At 36.8% G+C, this 26,646-nt stretch overlaps 1 protein-coding gene across 1 annotated transcript in view; it reads left to right on the top strand.

Annotated features, from left to right (window-relative positions):
• LOC114222341 (beta-galactosidase-1-like protein 3) overlaps positions 1 to 26,646 on the top strand; it is a 52,938-nt gene that overhangs the window by 25,772 nt on the left and 520 nt on the right. Inside the window, exons 10-18 of the mRNA XM_088017616.1 lie at positions 14,598 to 14,682; positions 16,214 to 16,351; positions 16,953 to 17,033; positions 17,687 to 17,793; positions 18,638 to 18,778; positions 19,100 to 19,171; positions 19,721 to 19,799; positions 20,236 to 20,323; positions 20,629 to 20,740. Coding sequence (XP_087873742.1) covers positions 14,598 to 14,682; positions 16,214 to 16,351; positions 16,953 to 17,033; positions 17,687 to 17,793; positions 18,638 to 18,778; positions 19,100 to 19,171; positions 19,721 to 19,799; positions 20,236 to 20,323; positions 20,629 to 20,740 — 903 coding nt within the window. The remainder of the gene's footprint in view (positions 1 to 14,597; positions 14,683 to 16,213; positions 16,352 to 16,952; positions 17,034 to 17,686; positions 17,794 to 18,637; positions 18,779 to 19,099; positions 19,172 to 19,720; positions 19,800 to 20,235; positions 20,324 to 20,628; positions 20,741 to 26,646) is intronic.

The following is a 26,646-nucleotide window of genomic DNA, read 5'->3' as shown; positions in this document are numbered from 1 at the left end:
AACAGCTTTCCTTCATTTTGCCTCAGCTCTGTCCCCTTCTGTCCAAGTCAGTAGCATTTCGGCTAGTATAAAATTTTTAAAAACCTACTGGCCTCCCGTACAATTCATGGGAACCCACGCCATTAGACGTGGGAACTTTCCTAGATAGCCCCACCTCTATTCCTGGCCTCTGTTGAGTTGGCTAAATGGATCCATAAGTCACCAACAACCTCTGTAGCAAATGATTGTCCACCCACATCTTTGATGTTCTCTAATTGCACCTTTTCAATTTTTACAATATAGGTAGGCTGAGAATTTTACAAATCTTCAAGTTCGGGTTCCTTTTTGCTTAACAATTCCTTCTTCAGTTTATCTCTTTCCTCTTATATTTCACTATAAGGAACAAGGAGAAACCAGACCATGACATCAACATTTTCTTAGGAATCTCCTCATCTAAATATTGAGGTTCATCAATTGCAAGTTCTGCTTTCCAAAATACTAGAACTCAATTCATCCAAGTTCTTTGCCATTTTATAACAAGGATTAACTTCCCCTTCCAGTTTCCGATAACATTTACTGATTTCCACCTGAGATCTCATCAGAAGCATCTTTAACATTCATATTTCTAACAGCAATCTGTTTATGATGACATTTATATTCTCTAAGATGATACAAGTTCTCTCTCCAGCTCTCCTATTCTTTTTCCAAGCTCTCACTAGAATTGCCTTTAATCCCATATTTCTATTAACAGTCCCTTCAAGGAAATCTAGGCTTATTTTTAGCAAGCACTTCAAGGTTCATCCAGCCTTTCCCCATTACCCAGTTCCAAAGCCACTTCCTTATCTTTAGGCATTTGTTAATTAATAAACAATCACCCCAGTACCCCCCCAAAATCTATATTAATTTCCTTGGGCTGCCGTAACAGAACACCACGGGCTGGGTACTTAAACAACAGTCATTTATCTTCTCACAATTTTAGAGGCTTAGACATCCAAGATTGAGGTGCCAGCAGGGTTGTTTTGATCTGAGATTCTTTTCTTGGCCTGTAGATGGCCTTCTTCCCCTCCTTATGTCTTCACATGGTCTATGCTTGTCTATATCCAAATTTCCTCTTTTTATAAGGACACCACTCATTTTGGAGGCCCTGTAGCCAAATACAGTCACATTCTGAGGTCCTGGGAATTAGGACCTCAATATATGATTTTTTTTTGGTTGGGGGGGGACCCAGTTCACCTGTAATAGAAAGTTACTGAGGATTCTCCCTAGTCTTCCCACAGAACATGTGGTGGGATTTGTGGAGGTAAAATCTGCATAAAGGTGTAAGACCCAACCACATCCAGGCCCCTGGAGGATTCACATTTTCATGCTAGCCCAATATGTTTTCCTATGTTCTTTTTTTTTCAAGATTTTATTTATTTATTTGACAGAGACAGAGATAGCGAGAGCAGGAACACAAGCAGCGGGACTGGGAGAGGGAGAAGCAGGCTTCCCCCCAAGGAGGGAGCCCAATGCGGGGCTCGATCCCAGGACCCTGGGGTCATGACCTGAGCCAAAGGCAGACGCCAACGATGAGCCACCCAGGCGCCCTTCCTATGTGTTCTTTCCCATATCTTTAAAAAGACAATGAGAAATAAATGAAGATAAGAGAATAACCCACTCTCATTATAAAACTATCATTTGTATCTGTTTAGGATTTACTCATTTGGGGTGTTCAGTAGGTTCTTCTCCCTTCTTCTTTTTCTAAGGTTTTTTTTTTTTTTTAATTGAGGTACAATTGACGTATAGCATTATATTAGTTTTAGGTATATAACAGAATGATTTGATATTTATATATATTGTCAAGTAATCACCACAATAAGCCTAGTAAACATCCATTACCATACTTAAAAATATTTTTTCTTGTGATGAGAACTTTTAAGATCTACTCCCAGCAATGCTCAAATATGAACACAGTATTATTAACTATAGTCACGATGTTGTGCATTACATCCCCATGACTTATTTGTTTTATAACTAGAAGTTTGTACCTTTTGACTCCCTTCACCCATTTCACCCAACCCCCCATCTTCCCTTCTTCCCTCCATCGGGCAACCAGCAGTCTGTTCTGTTTCTCCAAGCTTTGGTTTTTGTTGTTGGTTTTTAACTTTTTTTTTTATGATTCAACATATAAGTGATATGATATTTGTCTTTCTCTGTCTGATTTATTTCACTTTTCATAATGTCCTCAGGTCCACCCATGTTGTCACAAATGGCAAGATTTCATTCTTCTTTATGGCTGAAATATTTAGTTTCTCATATATATCACATCTTCTTTATCCATTTATCCATCAATGGACACTTGGTTTGTTTTTATACATTGGCTATTGTATAATGCTCTAATGAACATGGGGATGTGTATATCGTTTTGAGTTAGTGCTTTAATTTTTTTCAGATAAATACCCAGATGTGGAATGCTGGATCATATTGTATTTCTATTATTAATGTTTTGAGGAACCTCTACTGTTTTCCGTAGTGGTTCCACAAATTTACATTCCCACCAACAGTGGATTCCTTTTTCTCTTCATCTTCACCAACACTTGTTATTTCTTGTCTTTTTGATGAGTCATTCTTACAGTGAGATGATATATCACAGTGGTTTTGATACACATTTCCCTGAATTGTTAGTGATGTTGAGCATCTTTTCATGTACTTGTTGGCTATCTATATTTCTTCTTTGAAAAATGTCTATTCAGATCTTCTGCCCATTTTTACATCAAGTTATTTGTTTTTTTGCTATTGAGCTATATGAGTTCTTTATGTATTTTAGATATTAACTGGTTATCAGATATATTATTTTCAAATATTTTCTCACATTCAGTAGGTTGCCATTTCATTTTGTTGATGGTTTCCTTTGCTGAAGAGGAAATTTTTAGTTTGATGTAGTCTCAATTGTTTATTTTTGTGTTTGTTGCCTTTGCTTTTGATGTCAGATCCAAAAATCATTGCCAAGACCAACATCAAGGAGCTTACTGTCTATGTTTTCTTTTAGGAACTCTATGGTTTCAGGTCTTACATTCAAGTATTTAATTTATTTTGAATTAATCTTTATGTAAGGTATAAGATAGGTGTTCAGTTTCATTGTTTCACATTTGGCTGTCCCTGTTTTCCTAACACCATTTATTGAAGAGACTAAAGTTTCCCCATTTTATATTCTTGGCTCCTTTGTTGTAAATTAATTGACCATATGTGTGTGAGTTTATTTCTGGGCTCTCAGTTCTGTTCTACATTGTTTGATTTGTGGATGTGAAACCATTCTTGCATTGCAGGGATAAATCCCACTTGTTGATGGTGAATGATTCTTTTAATGTATTGTTGAACTCAGTTTGCTAATATTTTATTGAAGATTTTTGCATATATGTTCATCAAGTGTATTGGCTTGATATTTTCTATTCTTGCAGTATGCTTGGTCTGGTTTTGGTATCAGGGTAATTCTGGCTTTGGAAAATGAGGTTAGAAATACTCCCTCCTTCTATTTTTTGGAAGAGTTTGGAAAGGATTAGCATTAGTTCTTCTTTAAATGTTTGGCAGAATTCACCAGTTAATCCATTTGGTCCTGGACCTTCATTTACTGGAATGTTTTTGATTCTCTAAAGTTTCATGATTCAGTCTTGGCAGGTTGTATGTTTCTAGAAATCTAAGTATTTCATCTTGGTTGTCCAATTTTTTAGCATATTCATTGCATGTTCATTGCAGTCTCTTATTTTCCTTATATTAATGTGGTATCAATTGTAATATGTCTTCTTTCATTTCTGATTTTATTTATGTGAATCCTCTATCTTTTTCTTGGTAAGTTTAGCCAACCGTTTGTTTATTTTGTTTATCTTCTCAAAAAACCAGCTCTTAGTTTCATTGATGTTTTCTATTGTGTTTTTAGTCCCTCATTTTTTTCTACTCTGATATTTATTATTTCCTTTCTTCTATAAACTTTGGGCTTAATTTGTTCTTTTTTTAGTTCCTTGAGATATAAAGGTAGGTTGTTTATTTGAGATCTTTCTTGCTTTTTAATGTAGGCATTTATCACATGAACTTACCTTTTAGAACAGCTTTCGCTGCATCCTTTAGGTTTTGGTATGTAGTTCTATTTTCATTTGCCTCAAGATTTCTTGATTTCTCTTTTGATTTCCTTTTTGACCTATTGATTGTTCAGTAGCATGTTTAATCTTTTATATACTTCTGAATTTTCCAGTTTTCTTCTTGTAATTTATTTCTAGTTTTATACTATTATGTTTGGAAAAGAGCTTGATATGATTTAAATATTCTTATATTTATTAAGACTTATTAAATAAATATTTACAAATGTTATATCCTCTTGTTGGATTGACCTCTTTACATTGCTCCCCTATATAATGACCTTCTTTATCTCTTATTACAGTGTTTGTCTTAAAGTCTATTTTGTGTGATATGAGTATAGCTTTTTCCCAGTTTTCCTTTGGTTTCCATTTACATGGAATATCTTTTCCATCTCTTGCTTTCAATCTATGTATGTCCTTACATGTGCAGTAAGTCCTTTGTAGGCAGCATATAGATGGGTCTTATTTTTTTTACCCATTCCACTATTCTATGTCTTTTGATTGGAGAATTTAGTTCATTTACTTTTATTTATTTTATTTATTTTTAATTTTTATTTATTTATTTATTTGAGAGAGAGAAAGGGAGGGAAAGAGAGAGCACAAGCAGGGGGAGCGGCAGGCAGAGGGAGAAGCAGGCTCCCCACTAAGCAAGGAACCTGATGCGGGACTTGATCCCAGGACCCTGGTATCATGACCTAAGCCAAAGGCAGATGCTTAACTGACTGAGCCACTCAGGCAACCCTATTTTATTTTATTTTTTAAAGATTTTATGTATTTACTTGAGAGATTGAGAGAGAGCAAGAGCAGGGGGGAGGGCAGAGGGAGAGGGAGAAGCAGACTTCCCGCTGAGCGGGGAGCCTGATGGGGCACTCCATCCCAGGACCCTGGGATCATGACCTGAGCTGAAGGCAGATGCTTAACTGACTGAGCCATCTACATGCTCTTCCATTTACTTTTAAAGTAGTTATTGATAGTAATGCACTTATTGCCATTTTGTTCATTGTTTTCTGGCTGTTTTATAATTCCTTTGTTTCTTTCTTCTTTTCTTGCTCCCTTCTTTTGTGATTTGATGATTTTCTCTAAAGGTATGCTCAGATTCCCTTCTTTTTATCCTTCATATATCTACCATATGTTTGCTTTTTGATTACCATGAGGCTTGCATAGAACAACGTAAACTTATAACCCAGTCTATTTTAAGTTGATAACAACTTAGTTCAAACACATTCTAAAATTACATTTTTATTACCCTTCCCCATGTTTTGTGTTTTTGATGTCAGAATTTATTCCTTTTTATCTTCTGTAGCATTACTTTTTATATTAAGGCAAGTTTCAACTGTTGTTGATATTGCCATACCCGATTTCTTTGTTTAATCTATAAATAGTATATCATTTTTGTGTCATCATTTTACTTTTAATTTTACTGTAACTTTTTAAAATTTAATTTATTTAAATTCAATTAGCTAACATGTAGTACATGATTAGTTTCAGACGTAGTGTTCAATAATTCATCAGTTGCATATAAATATAACACCCAGTGCTTATCATATCACATGCCCTCCTTGATGACCACCACCCAGTTCCCCCATACCCCCACCCACCATCCCTCTAGCAACCCTCAGTTTTTTTCCTATAGTTAAGAGTCTCCCATGGTTTTTCTCCCTCTCTGATGACTTCCCATTCAGTTTTCCCTCCCTTCCCCTATGATCCTCTCTGCTGTTTCTTATATTCTACATATGAGTGAAACCATATGATAATTGTCTTTCTCTGATTGACTTATTTCACTTAGCATAATACCCTCCAGTTCCATCCATGCTGATGTAAATTGTAAGTATTCATCCTTTCTGATGGCTCAGTAATATTCCATTGTATATATATATACACCACATCTTCTTTATCCATTCATCTGTCAATGGACAATATTTATCATATTTTGCTATTTATTTCTTATATCCCAGATATTCTATTTAGGATTATTTTTCTTCAGATTGAAGTATATCCTTTAGAAATTTCTTTAGGGGCACCTGGGTTGCTCAGTTGGTTAAGCATCTCACTTTGGCTCAGGTCATGACCTCAGGGTCCTTGGATCAAGTCCTGCGTTGGGCTCCTGACTCAGTGGGGAGTCTGCTTCTCCCTCTCCTTCTGCCTCTCCCCGACTTGTGCTCTCTCTCTCTCTCTCTCAAATAAATAAATAAAATCTTTTAAAAAAAGGAAATTTTCTTTGTGATATCTGCCTATGACATAGTCTATTTTTTTCCATTTCTTTTTTTTAATTTATTTTTTTATTAGCATATAATGTATTATTTGTTTCAGGGGTACAGGTCTGTGATTCATCAGTCTTACACAATTCACAGAGCTCACCATAGCACATAGCCTGCCCAGTGTCTATCACCCAGTCACCCCATCCCTCCCAACCCCCTCCACTCCAGCAACCCTCAGCTTGTTTCCTGAGATTAAGTCTCTTATGGTTTTTCTCCCTCTCTGGTTTCGTCTTGTTTCATTTTTCCCTCCCTTCCCCTATGATCCTCTGCCTTGTTTCTCAAATTCCACATATCAGTGAGTTCATATGATAATTGTCTCTCTATGATTGACTTATTTCACTTAGCGTAATACCCTCTAGTTCCATCCACGTTGTTGCAAATGGCAAGATTTCATTTTTCTGATGGCTGCATAATATTCCATTGTATACATATACCACATCTTTATCCATTCATCTGTTGATGGACATCTAGGCTCTTTCCATAGTTTGGCTATTGTGGACATTGCTGCTATAAATATTGGGGTGCACGTGCCCCTTCAGATCACTACATTTGTATCTTTGTGGTAAATGCCCAGCAGTGCAACTGCTGGGTCTAGGGTAGCTCTATTTTCAACTTTCTGAGGAACCTCCATAATGTTTTCCAGAGTGGCTGCACCAGCTTGCATTCCCACCAACAGTGTAGGAGGCTCATCCTTGCCAACAACTGTCATTTCCTGACTTGTTAATTTTAGCCATTCTTACTGGTGTGAGGTGGTATCTCATTGAGGTTTTGATTTGGATTTCCCTGATGCCAAGTGATGTTGAACACTTTTTCATGTGTCTCTTGGCCATTTGGATGTCTTCTTTGCAGAAATGTCTGTTCACGTCTTCTGCCCATTTCTTGATTGGATTATTTGTTCTTTGTGTGTTGAGTTACATAAGTTCTTAATAGATTTTGGATACTAGTCCTTTATCTGATATGTTATTTGCAAATATCTTCTCCCATTCTGTCGGTTGTCTTTTGGTTTTGTTGACTGTTTCCTTTGCTGTGCAAAAGCTTTTTATCTTGATGAAGTCCCAATAGTTCATTTTTGCCCTTGCTTCCCTTGCCTTTCACAATGTTTCTAGGAAAAAATTGCTGTGGCTGAGGTCGAAGAAGTTGCTGCCTGTCTTCTCCTCTAGGATTTTGATGAATTCCTGTCTCACATTTAGGTCTTTCATCCATTTTGAGTCTATTTTTGTGTGTGATGTAAGGAAATGGTCTATTTTTTTTAATACCTCAGTCTCTCTCTCTTTTTTTAAATCATTTTTATTTATTTATTTGACAGAGAGACCGCAAGAAAGGGAACACAAGCAGGGGGAGTGGGAGAGGGAGAAGCAGGCTTCCTGCTGAACAGGGAGCCTGACAGGGGGCTCGATCCCAGGACCCTGGGACCATGACCTGAACCGAAGGCAGACACTTAACCACTGAACCACCCAGGCGCTCCAATATCTCAGTCTTTCATTGGCTCTGGAATTCTCACTTGGTAGTTGCTTTCTTTCAGCACATAATCTGCTGAATTTATTGTTGCATTTAAAAAGTCCCTGTCAGGCTAACTCCTCTGAAGGTAATTTTTACTCTGTTGTCTGCTATAAAGAATTTTGTCTTTTGGGCACCTGGGTGGCTCAGTTGGTTGAGCCTCCAACTCTTGATTTTGGGTCAGGTCATAATCTCAGGGTTCTGGGATCAAGCCCCATGAGGTTGGGCTCTGTGTTCAGCAGGGAATCTGTGTGCCGATTTCTCTCCCTCTACCTTGGCCCCTCCCCCCATTTGCACACGCATGCTCTTTCTCTCTAAAATAAATAAATAAATCTTAAAAAGAATTTTGTCCTTGTCTTTGGTGTTTTTTTCACTTAGACCGTAACTTGTTTATGTGTGAATGTATTTATTTATTATTTTTTCCAATTTGTTGAAATTCTTGGACATGTGTATTCTCAGATAGTATCTCTTCAACTATTGCTCCTGCCCTATTGTCTCACTCCTTTCATTCTGAAATTCCAACTACAGTTATGGTAGGCCTCATGTGTGCTTTATATCTGTTTTAGTTTGTGTATTTTTTCTTCTTATGTTTCCTTTTGGATACTTTCTTCTGATCTATCACATTCTAATATGTACTAATTCTCTTTTGAGCTATATTTAAGATCATCTGTTTTATCCAACATCTTTTTTTGTCCTGAATGAGAAGGTGGGTTCAAATAACATAGATCATCATTACTGAGATTGAAAGTTTTCTATTATATCTTTTAGTATGTTTCTTGACTTGCTATTTGGTTTATTCTGTTCAGGGACACAAGTTTTGTATAGTGCAAAATTTTTCATCGGTCTTTCACATGTCCTTTGTCCATTTTTCTCTAATCCTTCTACTTAAGTTCATGTCCATTTAATTTTGTTTACTTTTCACTACTTTTTTTGTCCCTCGCAGTGTTTATTTACCTTTTAGCTTCTTCCAGTTTTGACTTAGTATTTTCTATTTTATCTCCTTTTTTGTTTTGTTTTGTTTTGTTTTACTCCACAGGTTATATTTTAGCTCCTTATGTTTTCTTATCCTGTCCTTTTTGAGTACTTTTAGTTTTGTCTAATGCCTCAATATATAGAAGTAATTGTTTCATTGAGATTTTTAACTTCACACCAATATTTTTGGGCCACAATTTTGACCTGCTCCATTGCAAGTTTTTGGTGTTTCTCCTCTCTAATTTTGTTTTTTCATTTCTCTTTTTTTAAATGGTAAATTTAAAATTAGTTTCTGTTCTTATTCCTTTTTTTTATTAATACTCTGTTTTGATTAGATGAGTTCTTATTGGCTCAAGTACTTAAGAGAAGTTCCTGTAAGTCTTTGAGTATAGGACTGCATTTCAGGGTAACAATATATCTTAATGGCCCATTGTTGTATTCAGGGATGAATTCTTTTCTTTACCTACCTCCTTTTTCCCATTCCTGGCTCTCTCAGGGAGGCAGTTGAAATTGTAAGACTGATGTCAGATACCTCACAAGCAGACTTCTTTCTACTAAATTTTTTATCTGTGATTCTACAATAGTTATTTTCTTTCAAGCTCCTGATATATTGTATTACACAAAATGTACTCCTTTTACCAACTTGTGAACCTCATTCTGTAATTACAAATAAGACATTGTTGATGTACTATAGGGTATGCTTTCTACTTGGAAGAAATTTGTGCTGGTACTCTTTCCTAAAATCTTCAACAAAAAGCATTTTCTTTCTACATTTGTCCAACACTTGATAGAACTTCAGGGCTTTGGCACTCTTTCATTTTAATTTATGTTTTGAAGTTTCAGATGTCAATTAGATTCATGGAAGATGTTTGTGTTTCCATTTCTCATTCTTCATTATGATTTTGAGGATTTCCAAGAGAATGTCAAGTGCACCAATAGCACAGTGCTACTTTAATACCAGAAATCAGTCTTCCCTCTTTAATACAAATGCTATTTATTTAATAAAAGTTTCCAGTGAAAAATAATAACTGCCAAAAAAGAAGAAAATGGAAGCCAGGGAATATATACTTAATTCAGGAAACAAATATCAAAAATGCTTATTAATATGCATAAAGATATGAATAAAATTATTTATGCATGAGATAAGAGTAAGATATTAAGAAAAATGGATATTCAGAGAACCAAAAGAAATCTTTGACATGAAAATCTAATATTTAAATTAAAAGTTAAATATGAGTTAGAGGTAAAGTTGAGGAAATTTCCTAGAAATACAGCGAGTCAACAGGATATAAAATATGAGACAACATAAATGTCTCATAAGATCAATTCAGAAGGCCCAACACCTCACTAATAGTTATGAAAAGAGGACAAAGAACACAGAGAAAAGGAAATTACAAAAAACTAATGTAAGAAAACTTCCTTTAACTGAAGGATATGTATCTCCAAATTGAAAATGCCCTTCAAATGGTCAACACAATAAATGATTTTAAAAAGGGGGGCACCTGGGTAGCTCAGTTGTTAAGTATCTGTCTTTGGCTCAGGTCATGATCCCAGGGTCCTGGGATCGAGCCCCACATCAGGCCCCCTGCTCAGTGGAGAGCCTGCTTCTCCCTCTCCCACTCCCCCTGCTTGTGTTCCCTCTCTTGCCGTATCTCTCTCTGTCAAATAAATAAATAAAATCTTAAAAAAAAGACCCACATTGTAAAACTAATGTGGAATGAGGAAAACTGTAGGCTTACTATATACCAAGCAATGAGAATCAGGCTTTTAAAATATTGACATTGGATGACACAAAGCAATGAAATATATGTTTAAAATTCTGAGGATAAATGAATTTCAACTTAGAATTTTATACCAAGTCTAAATATGAAGAAACTGTATTGCAGAATAAAGATATTTAAGGGCTTAGGTTACTTATTTTCTATTCACCCTTTTTATGGAAATGTTTGGAGGGTGCAGAAATAAGGGATTAATTAAGATAGAAGAACACATAGGATCTAGAAAACATAATATTCAACTCCAGGGATCAGCTAAGAAAAGGCCCTGGAGGACAGGTCTTCAGGCTTACAGTATGGCCATTTTTGATCATGGCAGGATGCTGGAGGACTCCAGGAGTAAAACTGAGAACGCACAATATGAATGCCTGATATATTCCCCAAGAGAAGCCCACCATAATTTTCCATTGTAATATACATGGGACAGTAATTTCCCCTCCTGCTGTGGAGATGTCAACTTTTTAAAAAAGAACCTGCATTTTTCAGTAGCATTGAAATTGTCAGGCTAGAAGCGGAATGCAGGTATCAGACTGAAAGCCTATGGCATCTGACACCAATAATATGAATTTTAAAAGAGATGCCTATATTTTTAGGCAAGAGTTAGTTCAGAAGTTTTGAGAAATGGAATTGCTTTGATATGTTCTCCTCTAGTTTTAGGTAATAAGTCATTTACATTCCAGATGCAATATGGTGTAATGGTTAAGAGTGTGGAGTCTGGAGGGACGCCTGGGTGGCTCAGTCAGTTAAGCAGTTGCTTTCAGCTCAGGTCATGATCCCAGTGTCCTGGGATCGAGTCCCGCATCTAGGTCCTTGCTCAGCAGGGAGCCTGCAGCTCCCCCTGCTTGTACTCTTGCTCACTCTTTCTCGCCTATGCTCTCTCTCTCTCTAGCAAATAAATAAATAAAATCTTTAAAAAAAAAAAGAGTGTGAAGTCTGGAGGTAGCCTGGCTGAGTTCAAATCCCAGTTCTAGCACTTCCTAGCTGAATGAACTTGGATGGGTTATCTGACCTCATTTTCTTCATTTGTAGAATAAAGACTCGTAATATCTACCTTACAGTTTGTTACACAGAACAAAGTAAGTGAAGTACTTCAAACAGTACTCAGCACATGGTAAAAGTTTGATAATCATTAGTCATTTTAATATGATAATAATTGCTTTATATAAATAAAAGTTACAATCCATAAAGACATAACATTTATGAATTGTTATATATCAAATTGTTTATTAACAAATACAAAGTAAGAATTGTTAGAAATAAAAATAAATAAATAAAATAATTACAATGGATCAACACAGATGAGGTAGAATAAAATTTAAATAAAGATATGGAGAAAATGAATGAAATACTTAATAGGTAGTATAACTTAGTAGCTGATAGTTTGGCTTAGACCTGGATTTGAGTTGTAGCTCTGCCTTTACCAGCAACGTGACCTCTGAGCCTCAGTTTTTTTTTTTTTCAAATTTTTATTTAAATTCTAGTTAGTTAACATATAATGTAATATTGGTTTCAGGAGTAGAATTTAGTGATTCATCACTTACACATAATACCCAATGCTCATCATAACAGGTGCCCTCCTTAATACCCATCACTTGTTTAGCCCATCCCCTACTCACTTTCCTTCCATCAACCCTCAGTTTGTTCTCTAACATTAAGAGTCTCTTATGATTTGATTCCCTCTCTCTCTCTTTTTCCCCTTCCCATACGTTCATCTGTTTTGTTTTTTAAATTCCATATATGACTGAAATCATATGGTATTTGTCTTTCTCTGACTTACTTATTTCGCTTAGCATAATACACTCTAGCTCCATCCACACTGTTGCAAATGGCAAGATTTCATTCTTTTCGATGGCTGAGTAGTATTCCATTGTATATATATACCACACTTTCTTTATCCATTCATCAGTTGATGGACATTTGGGCTCTTTCCATAATTTGACTATAGTTGATCATTCTGCTAGAAATATCAGGGTGCATGTACCTCTTCAAACCTGTATTTTTTATCCTTTGGGTAAATACCTAGTAAAGCAATTGCTGGATCATAGGGTAATTCTATTTTTAACTTTTTGTGGAACCTCCTCCATACTGTTTTCCAGAGTGGCTGCACCAGTTTGCATTCCCACCAATAATGTAAGAGGGTTCCCCTTTCTCCACATCTTCACCAACATTTGTTGTTTCCTGACTTGTTCATTTTAGCCATTCTGACATGTGTGAGGTGATACCTCATTGTGGTTTTGATTTGTATTTCCCTGATGACAAGTGATGTGGGGCATTTTTTCATGTGTCTGTTGGCCATCTGGATGTCTTCTTTGGCAAAATGCCTATTCATGTCTCTGCCCATTTCTTAACTGGATTATTTGCTTTTTGGGTGTTGAGTTTGATAAGTTCTTTATAGATTTTGGATACTAACCCTTTATCAGATATTTGAAAATATCTTCTCCCATCCCGTAGGCTGCCTTTTAGTTTTGTTGGTTGTCTCCTTTTCTATGCAGAAGTTTTTATCTTGATGAAGTCCCAATAGTTCGTTTTTGCTTTTGTTTCCCTTGCCTCTGGCAACATGTCTAGTAAGAAGTTGCTACAGCCAAGGTCAAAGAGGTTGCTGCCTGTGTTCTCTAGGATTTTGATGGATTCCTGTCTCACATTTAGGTCTTTCAACTATTTTGAATTTATTTTTGTGTATGGTGTAAGACAGTGGTCTACTTTCATTCTTCTGCATGTCACTGTCCAGTTTTCCCAACACCATCTGTTGAAGGGACTGTCTTTTTTCCATTGGATATCCTTTCCTACTTTGTTGAAGATTAGTTGACCATACCGTTGTGGGTCCATTTCTGGGTTTTCACTTCTGTCCCCTTGATCTATGTGTCTGTTTTTATGCCAGCACCATACTGTCTTGATGACTACAGCTTTATAATATAGCTTGAAGTCTGGAATGGTAATGCCTCCTGCTTTACTTTTCTTTTTCAGGATTGCTTTGGCTATTCAGGGTCATTTGTTGTTCCATAAAATCTTAGGATTGTTTGTTCTAGCTCTGTGAAAATTGCTGATGGTATTTTGATAGGGATAGCATTGAATATGTAGATTGTTTTGGGTAGTATAGATATTTTAACAATGTTTGTTCTTCCACTCCATGAGCATGGAATGTTTTTCCATTTCTTCGTGTTTTTTTCATTTTCTTTCATATGTGTTCTGTAGTTTTTAGAGTAGAAATCTTTTACCTCTTTGGTTAGGTTTATTCCTAGTTATCTTGTTGTTTTTGGTGCAATTATAAATGGGATTGATTCTTTAATATTTCTTTCTGCTGCTTCATTATTAGCAAATAGAAATGCAACAGATTTCTGTATGTTGATTACACCTTGTGATTTTGCTAAATTCATGTATTAGTTTTAACAACTTTTTGGTGAAGTCTTTTGGGTTTTCTGCGTAGATACCATGTCATCTGCAAATAGCGAAATTTCGACTTCTTCCTTGCTGATTTGGATGCCTTTTATTTCTTTTTGTTGTCTGATTGCTGAGGCTAGGACTTCCAGTACTATGTTAAATAGTAATAGTGAGAGTGGACATCCCTGTCTTATTCCTGATCATAGAGGAAAAGCTCTCAGTTTTTCCCCGTTGAGGATGATATTAGCTGTTGGTCTTTGGTATACGTGCACCTCAGTATCTGTGTCAAGAATTGTAGTCAGGTCCTTGTTTATCCAAAGCCAATTGTTTTAAAACCAGCCTCACATATGACAAGGTTAGAATCATAGATGATGATATCCAGGTACAGCAGTGAGGCACATAAAGTATAAGGAGTATGGACAGCATGAATGTTTAGGAGAGGTGGAGGAACCAAAGCTATGGGTGATGGTAAAGGTATGATGGGTGATGGGAAAGGAGGGAGAACAAAGCACTGAATTTTGAAAAAGTGAACAGCATGAGTTCCTTAAATTCTCATCTGTTGTGTTTAGCTTTTCTGGTTTTCTTTTTACATTTTGTCAGACTTGGTATTTGATTTGGTTTCTTTCTAGAGCAATAAGCCCATTATGATCATGGAATTCTGGGTTGGCTGGTTTGACACATGGGGAGGTGAACATATGGTTGGTAATCCTGAGGGTAAGTGTTTTGCAGTGTTGAATCCTGAGTAGAGGTGGTCCTGAGTCATGGATCATTCACACATTTCTTTTCTAATTAATTAGCTCATTCAGCCATAACTATTCATTCAATACCTATATGTACAAGGACTTGGCTAGGTTTGAGTGTATACTGATGAATAAAAATGACCTGGTTTCTACCCCTAGGGAGCTTGTTATTTAGTAGAGTTGACAGAAAATTAAGAAGTAAATCAAGGGTTCCACATCTAACAAGTGCTTTGAAGCAAACAAACAGGTGCAGTGATAGAAAAGACAGGGACAGGCCTGCAGAGGTAAGGCAAGGTGGTCATGGAAAGGGTCTTGGAAAGGCAACATCTCTGAAGAAGGGGATGCATTGCTAAAAGTCTTAATAATCTCTGGCAAATGCACAGGCCACTGCTCTGGTGTTGTCAACTAAGTGGTAGTCATTGTCAGGAAACAACATGCAATGATGGTTTAAAGCATGGATCCTGCAGCCAAAGAGGTCAGGATTTCAATCTCAGCTCTACTAGTCTGCATGACTAGCTGCATGATCCAAGACAGCTTTCCTTGTCTGCTAAGTCTCAGTGTCCTCATTGAAAACAGGAAGTATCATGTAACCTACCTCATAGGGTTGTTGTGAGGATTAAATGCAGGAAACAACTCAGAACAGTGCCTGGCAGATGTTGACTTAATAAAAGTATTTTGCTAGTAAATATATTCTGCTGTCAATATTATGAAAATAAGCTCACTTGTACCAGAAGTAAAGCAAACCAATGAAAAATACCAGGTAACTTAGGAGAGCCTGCTTGGGCTGAAACAAAACAAAACCCACCACCAACAAACAAGTTTTTTGATCGCTTTTGTGTCAGGCACTATGGTATGTTTCTTACCTATATTCTTTCATCAGTCCTATGAGGTAGTAGGAATTAGGACTTTTCATTTAACAGATAAAGAAGCAGAGGCTCTGAGAGAAAAATAGACTGTCCAAGTTAATGCAAGTAGTAAAGAGCACAGCCAGAATTGAATCCTATATCTGACTACCTTTTAACAAACTCCCTATGATGGCCAGTGGAAAGTTGATCATACCTGTTAAAATCATGGTAAAAAAATAAGAGTTTCTCTGGCTGAAGATTGGGAACAGCTACTTGTGGACTGTTGCAGTGGTTTTATATTACCCTAGAAGGGAGTAATGAGATTATACTAATTAATTCTATAATTTCAAAAAATTTAATGAACATTAGATATTTAAGTAACATAAGGGTTCTTAGGCTATTATTTAATAGATATAACATGGAGCCAAATTATGTCCATACTCTGGGGAAAATAATTTCAAAATGGCTCTTGGTATTGATAATACTTGGTTTCCTGGAATAGTTTGGCCAATTCCACCTATTTTCTGGTTAGAATCTCAGTGGAGGTTGAAACACAAAACTGTTAAGTTGATCATGGGGTGGGGTTGAGAATAAGATTTCATCAGAGACTTCTGTCTTAATTTTTAATTTTCCCTGTGTTCTTGTCTTTCTCCTTTACAGATGTTGCGGAAACTGTGTCCAAATTTATCACATCTGAGATCTCCTTCAATGTATATATGTTTCACGGTGGAACCAACTTTGGTTTCATGAATGGGGCCACATATTTTGGGATACACAGAGCTGTTGTCACTAGCTATGGCAAGTGCTTGCTGGTATGGTCACCTCCCAGCATAAGGCGTACTGGAGCTTTACAGAGGAGGCTCCAAAAGCATGTTCTGAGCATCACTGAATTCTTGACTTATAACCTATGCTGAGCATTCAGGATATTCCTATCTATTTTCCTTTCTTCCGTGATGTTCATAATGCCCCCAACAAACTGTCATTGCAGTAGATGGGGTGCCTCAGACCTATAGCCCTGCTTCACTCATCATATATACTGACCCCTTGACTTGAACCTTCTAAGACACACAGAATACAAATGGTGGCTGCTGGCACTGATAGACATACCTAGGCAATCCAGATTGAGGGAAGAAAAGGGTGTACATTAGAAAGTAAAACAGAAGGATGAGTCCAGTGCTTGGCAGCCTCAGATCCCCAGGACGGTTGTGGGGAGTGTTCCCAGAGTGGCATAACACTCCCCCCTCACACACACACAGCTGGGATGCACTGGTCCAGGGGTGGGGAAGATGTATCTTCTATCTCCCTCTGGTAGCCTTGGCCCATCTCATGCCAGCAGTGCTGAAACAGGGTCTGCTGTGGATGATTGCCTGGTCAGTGACAACACTCTTGTGTCTTGCAGACTATGATGCTGTGCTGACAGAGGCTGGGGATTACACAGAAAAATATTTCAAGCTTCGAAGACTCTTTAGATCTGTCTTAGGTACTCAGCAATCATTTTAATTTGAGGGATGGCTCTCCTCATGAAGTGGAAGGGTGGGGGGAGGGAAAGTTCCCCCATGGGCAAAAGCTTGGAGCCTTAAGGCCAAGTGCAACCTTAAGTTCAAATCCCAGTTTTCCTACTTAAAAGATGAGTGGCTTTGCTTGAGTGTTTCAAGCCTCTGAAGCATATTTCTTCACTGAAATATGAAGACAATGATATTCATCTCCTATAATGACTGTGAAGATTAAGTATGTTACTGTTTGTAGAGCTCTTAGTATGATGGCATGGTACCCTCACATACAATAGCAAAAGCCATCCTACTTAGTTTTATTTATTTAAATAAAGTTAATAATATACTATGTGCTAGAAAGTGAGCATTGTCAGAAGGCACAAGGCAGAGTTCTTGCTCCCTGAGAGCCCTCGGTCCATACGACCAACATTACTTTATAGCTATCCATGCATACAAAACTCATTCCAATTTAGTTATTTACAGTTTCTTATCGCTCTTGGAGAAGTATACACATATGCCAGGATAGGACCCATTTCTCTTGTTGGCTCTGGGATATGAGAGTTCATGGGTAGGGATGGGGAAATTTAGAGAAGGCAGTAGTTATTTCAGGCACTTTTTGCCCCATGGCTTATTTTCATTTCAGCAGTGCCTCTGCCCCCTTTACCCAAGCTCACTCCCAAGGCTGAATATCCTTCTGTGAAACCATCCCTTTACTTGCCACTGTGGGATGTCCTACAGTACTTAAATGAGGTGAGTACTATCTGGCACTGAAATGGGGGCTTGGCTATTGGGGGCCATGGGGGAGAAGGCTTTAGGCCACAGAGTAGAGATTCCTTCAAGTACTTTTTATTATGAAGGGTGAAAATAAATCTTTTAGATTTTGTCCAAATTTAGAACTATTGGGTAAGAACCACAAACATTTTCTCTGGGTAGACTGTAAAGGGGTTTGAACTTGAAGAATGAGTAGGGGTGGGGGAAAGCAGGATATTAGAGGATCCTCTTTCCCTGCTCAGATGAACCATCTGGTAGATGCTCTTAGGTGGGACTGCATGATCCATATGGGAAAGACTGAGAGCCAGGAACCCATAAAACTGAGTTTCTGACTCTTCTTCACCATCAAATAGGCCAAATCACTGAACTTTTATATGTCCATATTCTCCCTTTAAAATTAGACTACCTATTATATTTTGAAGAAAAGGTGAAATTGTTTGAAAAATGTTGACTTTTGAATTCATATTAACTTCACCTCTGCTATCACTGGGTTTTAGATAAATATAGTTATTGGCACATTGTAGATGCTAACTAAATGTTTGCTTTAGTGCATAATTCTTATTTGACTTCAGTTATGTTAAAATACAATTTATTCACTTCATTAATTCTCATGATTACAACAATTGTTCCCTCTACGATGCTCCTATTATCCCCTGAGTTTCCTGGTCAGTGGAGATGATGCAAATTATCATATAGCACTTGTTTTAGTATTTCTTATCCAAAAAACTGTTGGGGACCATTAGGAGGTACAACAAAAAATGACAAGGGCCTAAGGAAGAAGGATCCCAACTTCTCATCACCCTGGCTTATGTCTCTCTCATAGCCAGTTATATCTAATACACCAGTCAACATGGAGAACCTCCCTATAAACAGTGGGAATGGCCAGTCCTATGGATTCGTGCTTTATGAGACTTCCATCTGCTCTGGAGGTTCTCTCCATGCTAATGTTCAAGATACAGCACAGGTAGGTGTCAACAGGCTATCTATGAAGGTAAGCAGAACCTGACTGTGTTATTGGGGAGAGTAGTCACTGGTCAACTTTACTATTAGGTGATATTTTCAAGCACCTACTATTTGTGAGGCTTTGGGAATATAAAGTCAAACCAAAGAGACTTGTTTTTGGCTTTATCACAACTTAAGCCTATGAGGTCCTCCTGTTCAGCTTCTAGCCATCTGTGATCACCAAGGCTAGTCTCTTCCTTCAAAATGCTCTGCTTCCTAAACCAGAGCCTCTCTTCTTTCTTCAGGTGGGCCTGTAAGTCTGATGCTGGCTCTTCTTTTGCAGGTGTTTTTGAATGAGATAAGTATAGGACTTCTGGATGATCATACTAAGAAGTTGAATATTCCTAAAATCAAGGTACGTGATTCAAGAGTCTGGGTGCTTCCCTAGACCTCTGACTCAAATGCAAGCATAGCCTGGTCCTGAGGCAGACTACCTCCTTTCTCTGTCACTGCCCTTTGGTATTATTTCTCACTTGGGGTTCCATCAACAAGTACTTAGGGCTATAAGTGTAACTGCATCTCCCAGGGCCAGGTGTAGTAGAGTTGCAAAATACATGCTTCAGTGTAAATGGAACTTTAGGACCCATTAGGCCCTGAGTCAAACATCAGCCCCTGGTTGGGTCTCTGATCAAAGGCACATAGCTGAGTCTCTCTGCCTTTCCTAAGGCAGACCAGCAAATGAAAGGGAAGATTGAGTTTGGAACAGGAACACAAATGGTCCTTATGAGAGAGGAGGACTGCTGCACTCTGGAGCCCCCTTTGCTCCCATTTGCTTGTCTTTCCTCTGGGACTCAGAGAAAGAATGGGTTCTAGTATAAAAACTCTGTGAGGCCATGTAGTCTCTGTGAGCTGGTCTATCCCAAGCAGGAATGCCAACTTCCTTCTTTTTTCTTTTTTTTTTAAGAAATGTCAACTTCTAAGGATCCTGGTAGAGAATCAAGGACGAGTCAATTTTTCATGGAAAATTCAAGATCAGCGGAAAGGTAGGAAATAAGCTGTAATATCTCTTTGTGGTTACTTGGATCCTAAGATTGGGGCAATGTGCAGTTGGGAGGAGAAAATGAGCCCCTTGAGCAGTGGGATACCTAAGTCCCAGGACCAGAGACTACCTCTCCTTTGTCCTGCCTTCTTCAGGTCTCCTGGGTAGAAAAGCAGAACAGTTAGATTGGGCCCTGGCTTATTGTAGAGCAGGGTCCAGTCTCCTACTGGGAATTTCAGAGAAAGTTCTGATACAACGTGGGAAGCTTTCTTGGTAATATGGAACCATACAACAGGAAACTTTTGGTCATAGCGGGTCAGACAAGTGTTTGCCCTCCTGGCTGATTCCTTGTCACAGGCATATACAGTCAGCATTTCTTTATCCCAGACACTGGAGAATGTCCAGTCCCTGTCCATATTTTTTCCTACCCTTACCTGCAGGATTAACTGGATCAGTTACCATCAATAACGTTCCCCTGAAAGGTTTTGTTATCTATTCTCTGGAAATGACAATGAGCTTCTTTGAAAGGTATGTTCCTCCTTACACCCATTAAACACTTGGAAGGATCAGGGGGCTTACAGATGTCAAACTCTTCACTTTGCAGATGAAAAGCTAAGATTTGGAGAACTGAAATGATTTACCCAAGATTATAGAGTGCTTTGGGGTCAGGACTAGAACCCCAGAACAAGTCTCCTGACTCCTGATTTTAATGCTTCTAGTCTAATATATGTCCCTGGATCAGAATCCTAATCCTTGGGTGGGGAAATCTAGGTGTTGGCACTAGAGTGGAGAAGGGGTATTTTCTCTTCTTCAAGGCTCTGTTCTTCCTCCAGGCTCCGCTTTGCCCCTTGGAGGCCTGTCACAGAGAGCTATTTGGGCCCTGCCTTCTACCTTGGTACCTTGAAGGTTGACTCTTCACCCAAGGACACCTTCCTGAGTCTACTGGTAGGTGAGCTGCCCTCAGCTGTTCTGGTGTCCCAACCACTTCTTTTTTTTTTCTTCTTTAAATTTTTTATTGTTATGTAAATCATCATAAATTACATCATTAGTTTTTGATGTAGTGTTCCATGATTCATTGTTTGTGTATAACACCCAGTACTCCACGCAAAATGTGCCCTCTTTAATACCCATCACCAGGCTAACCCATCTCCCCACCCCCCTCCCCTCTAGAACCCTCAATTTGTTTTTCAGAGTCCAACCACTTCTTCTTTTCAGAAGAGTTTTAAAGCAAAGCCATAGTGTTCCTGGCAGGAGTGTTTCCCCATTTTCCTTGTTTTTCTCTTCCTCATTTCTAATAAGACTTCCAACATTTCTGTCTTCCTAATGTATCATTATTTTAAAAATAATAAATCAAAACACAATGGAAAACCTGAAATAATAAGATAGAGAGAGCAAATGATGGAGTTCCTCTTTCCAACACACCCTCCATTCCAATTCCTTTTACTTTTCAGAACTAAACATTACCACACTACCTGTGTCACTGGACCGAAGTGGGACACTCCTTGCTCAGTTACAGACACACTACACCAAATAGGGTTGCCTCACAAGTCATTTATTTATACAAACAAGGAGATTGTGGGGAATAATTTTCAAAGTTCTGTCTTCCTGAAGATGGGAAAGCAGAGCCTTTTATTAGGGCTTGGGATGAATATTTAGAAGGGGATTTTAATGTAATCATGAGGCTGAGGTCACTTCTGGCACTTTCTGGTTCATCTGAACAGGTGTGGCCCTCAAATGTTTCTTTTTCTAGTCTAGCAGTCCATTAGTTCCTTTCTAAAAGGTAAAATCAACAGCTAGGCAGAAGCCTCTAGGAGTTTATTTCCTAAAAGATAACATTGACAGGCAGAAGCTTCTACTAGAAATTTCCTGAATTCAGGGGGTTAGGCTGGTGACACCAACAGTTTGTGGTATTTCATATATAACTTTGCCTAAACATATACACAATTACTTTTTACACTAATGGGTTCATTCCCTAAATTATATTCTGCAACTTGCTTTTTAAAAATACTATACCTCGTATAGCTTTTTATATATAAACACACATAGTGACATACATGCACATAATAAATGCACAGTTCAATAAATTTTCACAAAGTGAACACCATGTACTTCTTTTGAGATGAAAAAAATAAAATATTGTCAGCACCCCTCCCAATCACTGTCTCTCCTTGTTCCTAAAAGTGAACCATTATCTTGACTTCTAACACTCCAATTCAGTGCTTCCCCTTTTATTTACTTCATGTAAATTGAATTGTATAGCATCTTTTTTGTGTGGCTTCTTTTTTGCTAAGATTCAACCATTAAGTGATGTTGTGGTGATTTATTCATTTTCAGTATTGTATGGGGTTCCATTTCATAAAATACCATACTTTATTTAACCATCCTACTGTTGATAGACATTTGTATTATTTCCAGTGTTTGGCTATTGTAAATATTAAGACTTCTTTTGTGTTTATGTTTGTGACTGAGACATCTTTGTCATGTTTTGGTACCATGTTTTAAGACCCCCATAAATGATTTGAGAAGTAGAGTCTGTGTAAGCCTGTTATTACTTCTTACATGTTTGGTAGATTTCACTTGTGAAGCCATTTAGGGTTGACTTTTTCTTTGTGGGAAAGTTTGTAAGTGTGGATTAAATTCCTTCAAGATTAAAGTACTAGTCAGACTTTGTTTCTTTAAAAGTTAATTTTAGGGGCGCCTGGGTGGCTCAGTCAGTTAAGAGTCTGCCTTCGGCTCAGGTCATGTTCCCAGGGTCCTGGGATCGAGCCCTGCCTTGGGCTCCCCGCTCAGCGGGGGTCAGCTTCTCTCTCTCCCTCTGCCCCTCCCCTGATTCGTACTCTCTCTCTCAAATAAATAAATAAAATCTTTTAAAAAAAAGAGGTTAGTTTTAATAAAATTTATTTTTCTGGGAATTTTTCCATTTCCTTTTAATTTTCAATGTGTTATGTTTGAGTTGTTCATTTTTAATGTTTAGATCATCTGTAGTATTGTCTCATTTTGTCTTGATAAGTTTCATCAGAACATTACCAAATTATTAATCTTTCAAAGAATCAATGGTTGGCTGTGACTTTTACCATATCATGTAGTTTTTTTCTGTTTCATTTCTGCCATTTTCTTTATTATTATTATTCTTATTATTTTGTTCTTTTGTGAAATCCTGCACTACCTTTGCAAAGTTTGTATAGATCTGAAACTATTTTAAAATAAAAATATATTAAACATTTTAGTATGTTTCTAGTACATATTATTTTAATTGTTCAACTTTTTTTTTGAAGATTTTGTTTATTTATTTGAGAGAGAGAGAGAAAGCACAAGTCAGGAGGAGGTTCAGAGGAGAGGGAGAAGGAGAAGCAGACTCTGCTGATCAGGGAGCCCGACACAGGGCTCAATTCCAGGACCCCGAGATCATGACCTGAGCTGAAGGCAGATGCTTAACTGAATGAGCCACCCAGGTGCCCCACAACTTTTAAATACTAATCATTTCCCCTATCACGTAGTCCTATAATTTTGCATTTTAAAGTTTTTTATTCAAGTATAATTAACATTGTGTTATATTAGTTGTACAATTAGTTATATTAGGTGTACAATATAGTAATTCAGCAATTGTATACATTTCTTGGTGCTCATCAGTATGAGTACTCACAATCTCTTTTATCTATTTCACCCATCCCTCTACCCACTTCCCCTCTGTCAACCACTAGTTTGTTCTCTGTATGTAAGAGTCTGTTTTTCACTTGTCTCTTTTTTCATTTGTTCATTTGTTTTGTTTTGTTTCTTAAATTCCACATATGAGTGAAATCATATGGTATTTGTCTTTCTCTGTCTGACTTATTTCACGTAGCACTTAGGTCTCCTAGGTCCATCCATATTGTTGCAAATGGCAAGATTTCATTCTTTTTTGTGGTTGAGTAATATTCTATTGTGTGTGTATACACACACACACACACACACACACACACACCCCACATCTTCTTTATCCATTCATCTCTCCATGGACACTTGGGTTGCTTCCTTATTTACTAATATAAATAATGCTGTAATAAACATAGAGGTACATATATCTTTTTTTATCTATTTATATTTTTTACATTTTTAAAGTTTTATTGTTATGTTAATCACCATACATTACATCATTAGTTTTTGATGTAGTGTTCCATGATTGTTTGTGTATAACACCCAGTGCTCCATTCAATACCTGCCCTCCTTAATACCCATCACCAGACTAACACATCCCCTCACCCCCCTCCCCTCTAGAACCCTCAGTTTATTTCTCAGAGTCCATAGTCTCTCATGGTTCGTCTCCCCCTCTGATTCCCCTGCTTCATTTTTCCCTTCCTGCTATCTTTTTCTTTTCTTTTCTTTTTTTAACATATAATGCATTATTTGTTTCGGAGGTACATATATCTTTTTGAATTAATGTTTTTGTTTTCTTTGGATATATACCCAGTAGTGGAATTATTGGATCATATGGTAATCCTACTTTAAATTTTTGAGGAACCTCCATACTGTTTTCCACAGTAGCTGTGCCAGTTTGCATTCCCACCAACAGCGCATGAGCGTTCCATTTTCTCCACATCCTTGCCAACACTTGCTATATCTTGTTTGTTCGTTTGTTTGTTTATTTGATACTAGCCACTCTGAAGGTGTATTTTGTTTATTCTACTTTTTATCTTAGGAGTTATCCTCTTTCTTTTTGTAATTTCTTGAGATGGGTGCTTAGATAACTGACTTTTAGTCTTTATTCTTTTTAACATATGAATTTAGGTGATTTTTCATTTAAGTATGAATTTGGTTGTACCCCATAAGTTTAAAACATTTATTGAGGTGAAATTTACATTAACATAAAATTAATCATTTTAAAGTGAACAATCCAGAGGCATTTGGTACATTTACAATGAATGCAATTCTTCCTTATATCTAGTTCCAAAACAGTTTTATAACTCTAACAGGAAACCCTGTACCCATTAAGCACTTACTTCCCATCTTCCCTTCTCCTCAGCGCCTGACAAACAATACTTTTCTTCCTGTGTCGATGGAATTGCCTATTCTGGATATATATTCCACGTTTTTATATGTTTTATTTTCATCACCAATCAATTCAAATATGTTACAAATTTCCTCATGATTTTTGCTTTGGCCTCTGCGTTATTTAGAAGTGTACGTGTTTCTTATTTTCCAAATATTTGGATACTTATAAAGTAATTTTTTGTTATCAGTTTCTTGTTTGACTGCACTGTGGTCTGAGAACTTTAAAATATAGCACTTGTTTAGTCCAATATAGGATCAAAGTTTTAAAGATTATTATGTATACTTGAAAGAATAGGTATATTCTGCATATATTAGATCAATGTTCTATATATGTCAATGAGTTCAACTTTGTTAATTACCTTATTTTGAATGTTTTATGTCTTTATTGATTCCTGTTTGCTTTATCTATTAGCTATTGAAACATTGTTTGAAAATTTTCCATTACAGTTTTAAATCTTATTTCTCCTGTTATTTCATCAATTTTGCTTATATATTCTGAATCTATACTTTAGCTTTTCTGTATATCATTATCACCCAGGGTAGATTAAGAATTTTATTATCAGGAGATATTCCTCTTTATTTCTAATAGTACTTCTTGCCTTAATGTCAAATTTTTCTGATATTAATAGAACTATAGTAACTTCCTTTCGCTTAAGGTTTATCTATTTTATCTTTTTCTGTTATTCTTTTATTTTTACAATTCCTTTATATTTCAGAAGGTTTTCTTATAAATATCATATAACTGCTTTATTTAATGTCCAGCAATCTTTGTTTTTTAATTGGAGCATTTCAGAGGCTCCAATTTTATGTTAGAACCATTTTGTTATATCTCCTTTTGTCTTCCTGTCTTGTCTGCTTCTCATTCTTCTTTTCTCTGAGCTTAATTTTGAAAACTTTCTTTCCTATTATTCAGTTTACTAATTCTATATTTAGCTATATCTCTATTTAGTTTATCTAGTCTGCTATTCAAAACATCTGTTAAATTATTAATTTTAATTATTACATTTTTTAATTTTAGAGTTTTCATTCTATAACTTGACTTTTTTATAGTTTCCATTTCTCTGTCAAAATTTTAGCTCTTGTCTTTGATCCCTATGAGCATGCTAATTTAATAGGCAATTCTTTTAAAGCCTGAGACTTATAAATCCATTATCTGCATCACCTGTGCATCTATTTTTATTGTCTGTTGTTCCTTGTAGTTTTTTTTATTATATTGTCTTTCCCACCCCATCTGCTTGATTTTTTTGAGTTCCAAAAATTATATATGAAAAATGCTAGAAATAACTTAAAGCCTAAGAGGATGTCAGAGAATTTACATCCATCTCTGGAGTTAAGTGCACTAGTAATCATCTTACTACAATTAAGAGGATGGAAATGATTTGAATCAAGGCTTCTATACAATGGCCAGACTAGTTCTAGTTCACTCTTCTCCTTGGGTATAGGCCCTCAGGATCACAGCCCAGAATGTAAATTATTTAATAAGGTTCCTTGGTATTCAATTTTTGTTCCCTAAGCTTGTGAGGCTATAAAATGTTCTGCTCAGCTTCTCAGCCATCTCTTCCTGAATAAGCAGATGCCTCTATTGGAAAAGCTGTCTCAGTGTCTTCTTGTCTCTCAGTTTTCTTTGCCTAGATCTTGGTCCTGTCACTCATCATTGTATTGCAAGCAGATTTTTTTTAAAAATGTATAGCTTTTATAATGGTTCTTAGCATTAGCATTCATCTTTATTACCTAATACTTATCTCTGGAAACAGAATAACTGCTTTTTAAAAAACCATAGCATTATATATCATGGGTCAGGAACAACAGTAGCATTAGCATTA

This window comes from Eumetopias jubatus, unplaced genomic scaffold (assembly GCF_037043125.1).
Source record: "Eumetopias jubatus isolate StellerSeaLion01/CBP00866 unplaced genomic scaffold, mEumJub1_p1.0 scaffold_13, whole genome shotgun sequence".
Taxonomy (NCBI): domain Eukaryota; kingdom Metazoa; phylum Chordata; class Mammalia; order Carnivora; family Otariidae; genus Eumetopias; species Eumetopias jubatus.
This window is presented reverse-complemented; position numbering and strand designations above follow the sequence as displayed.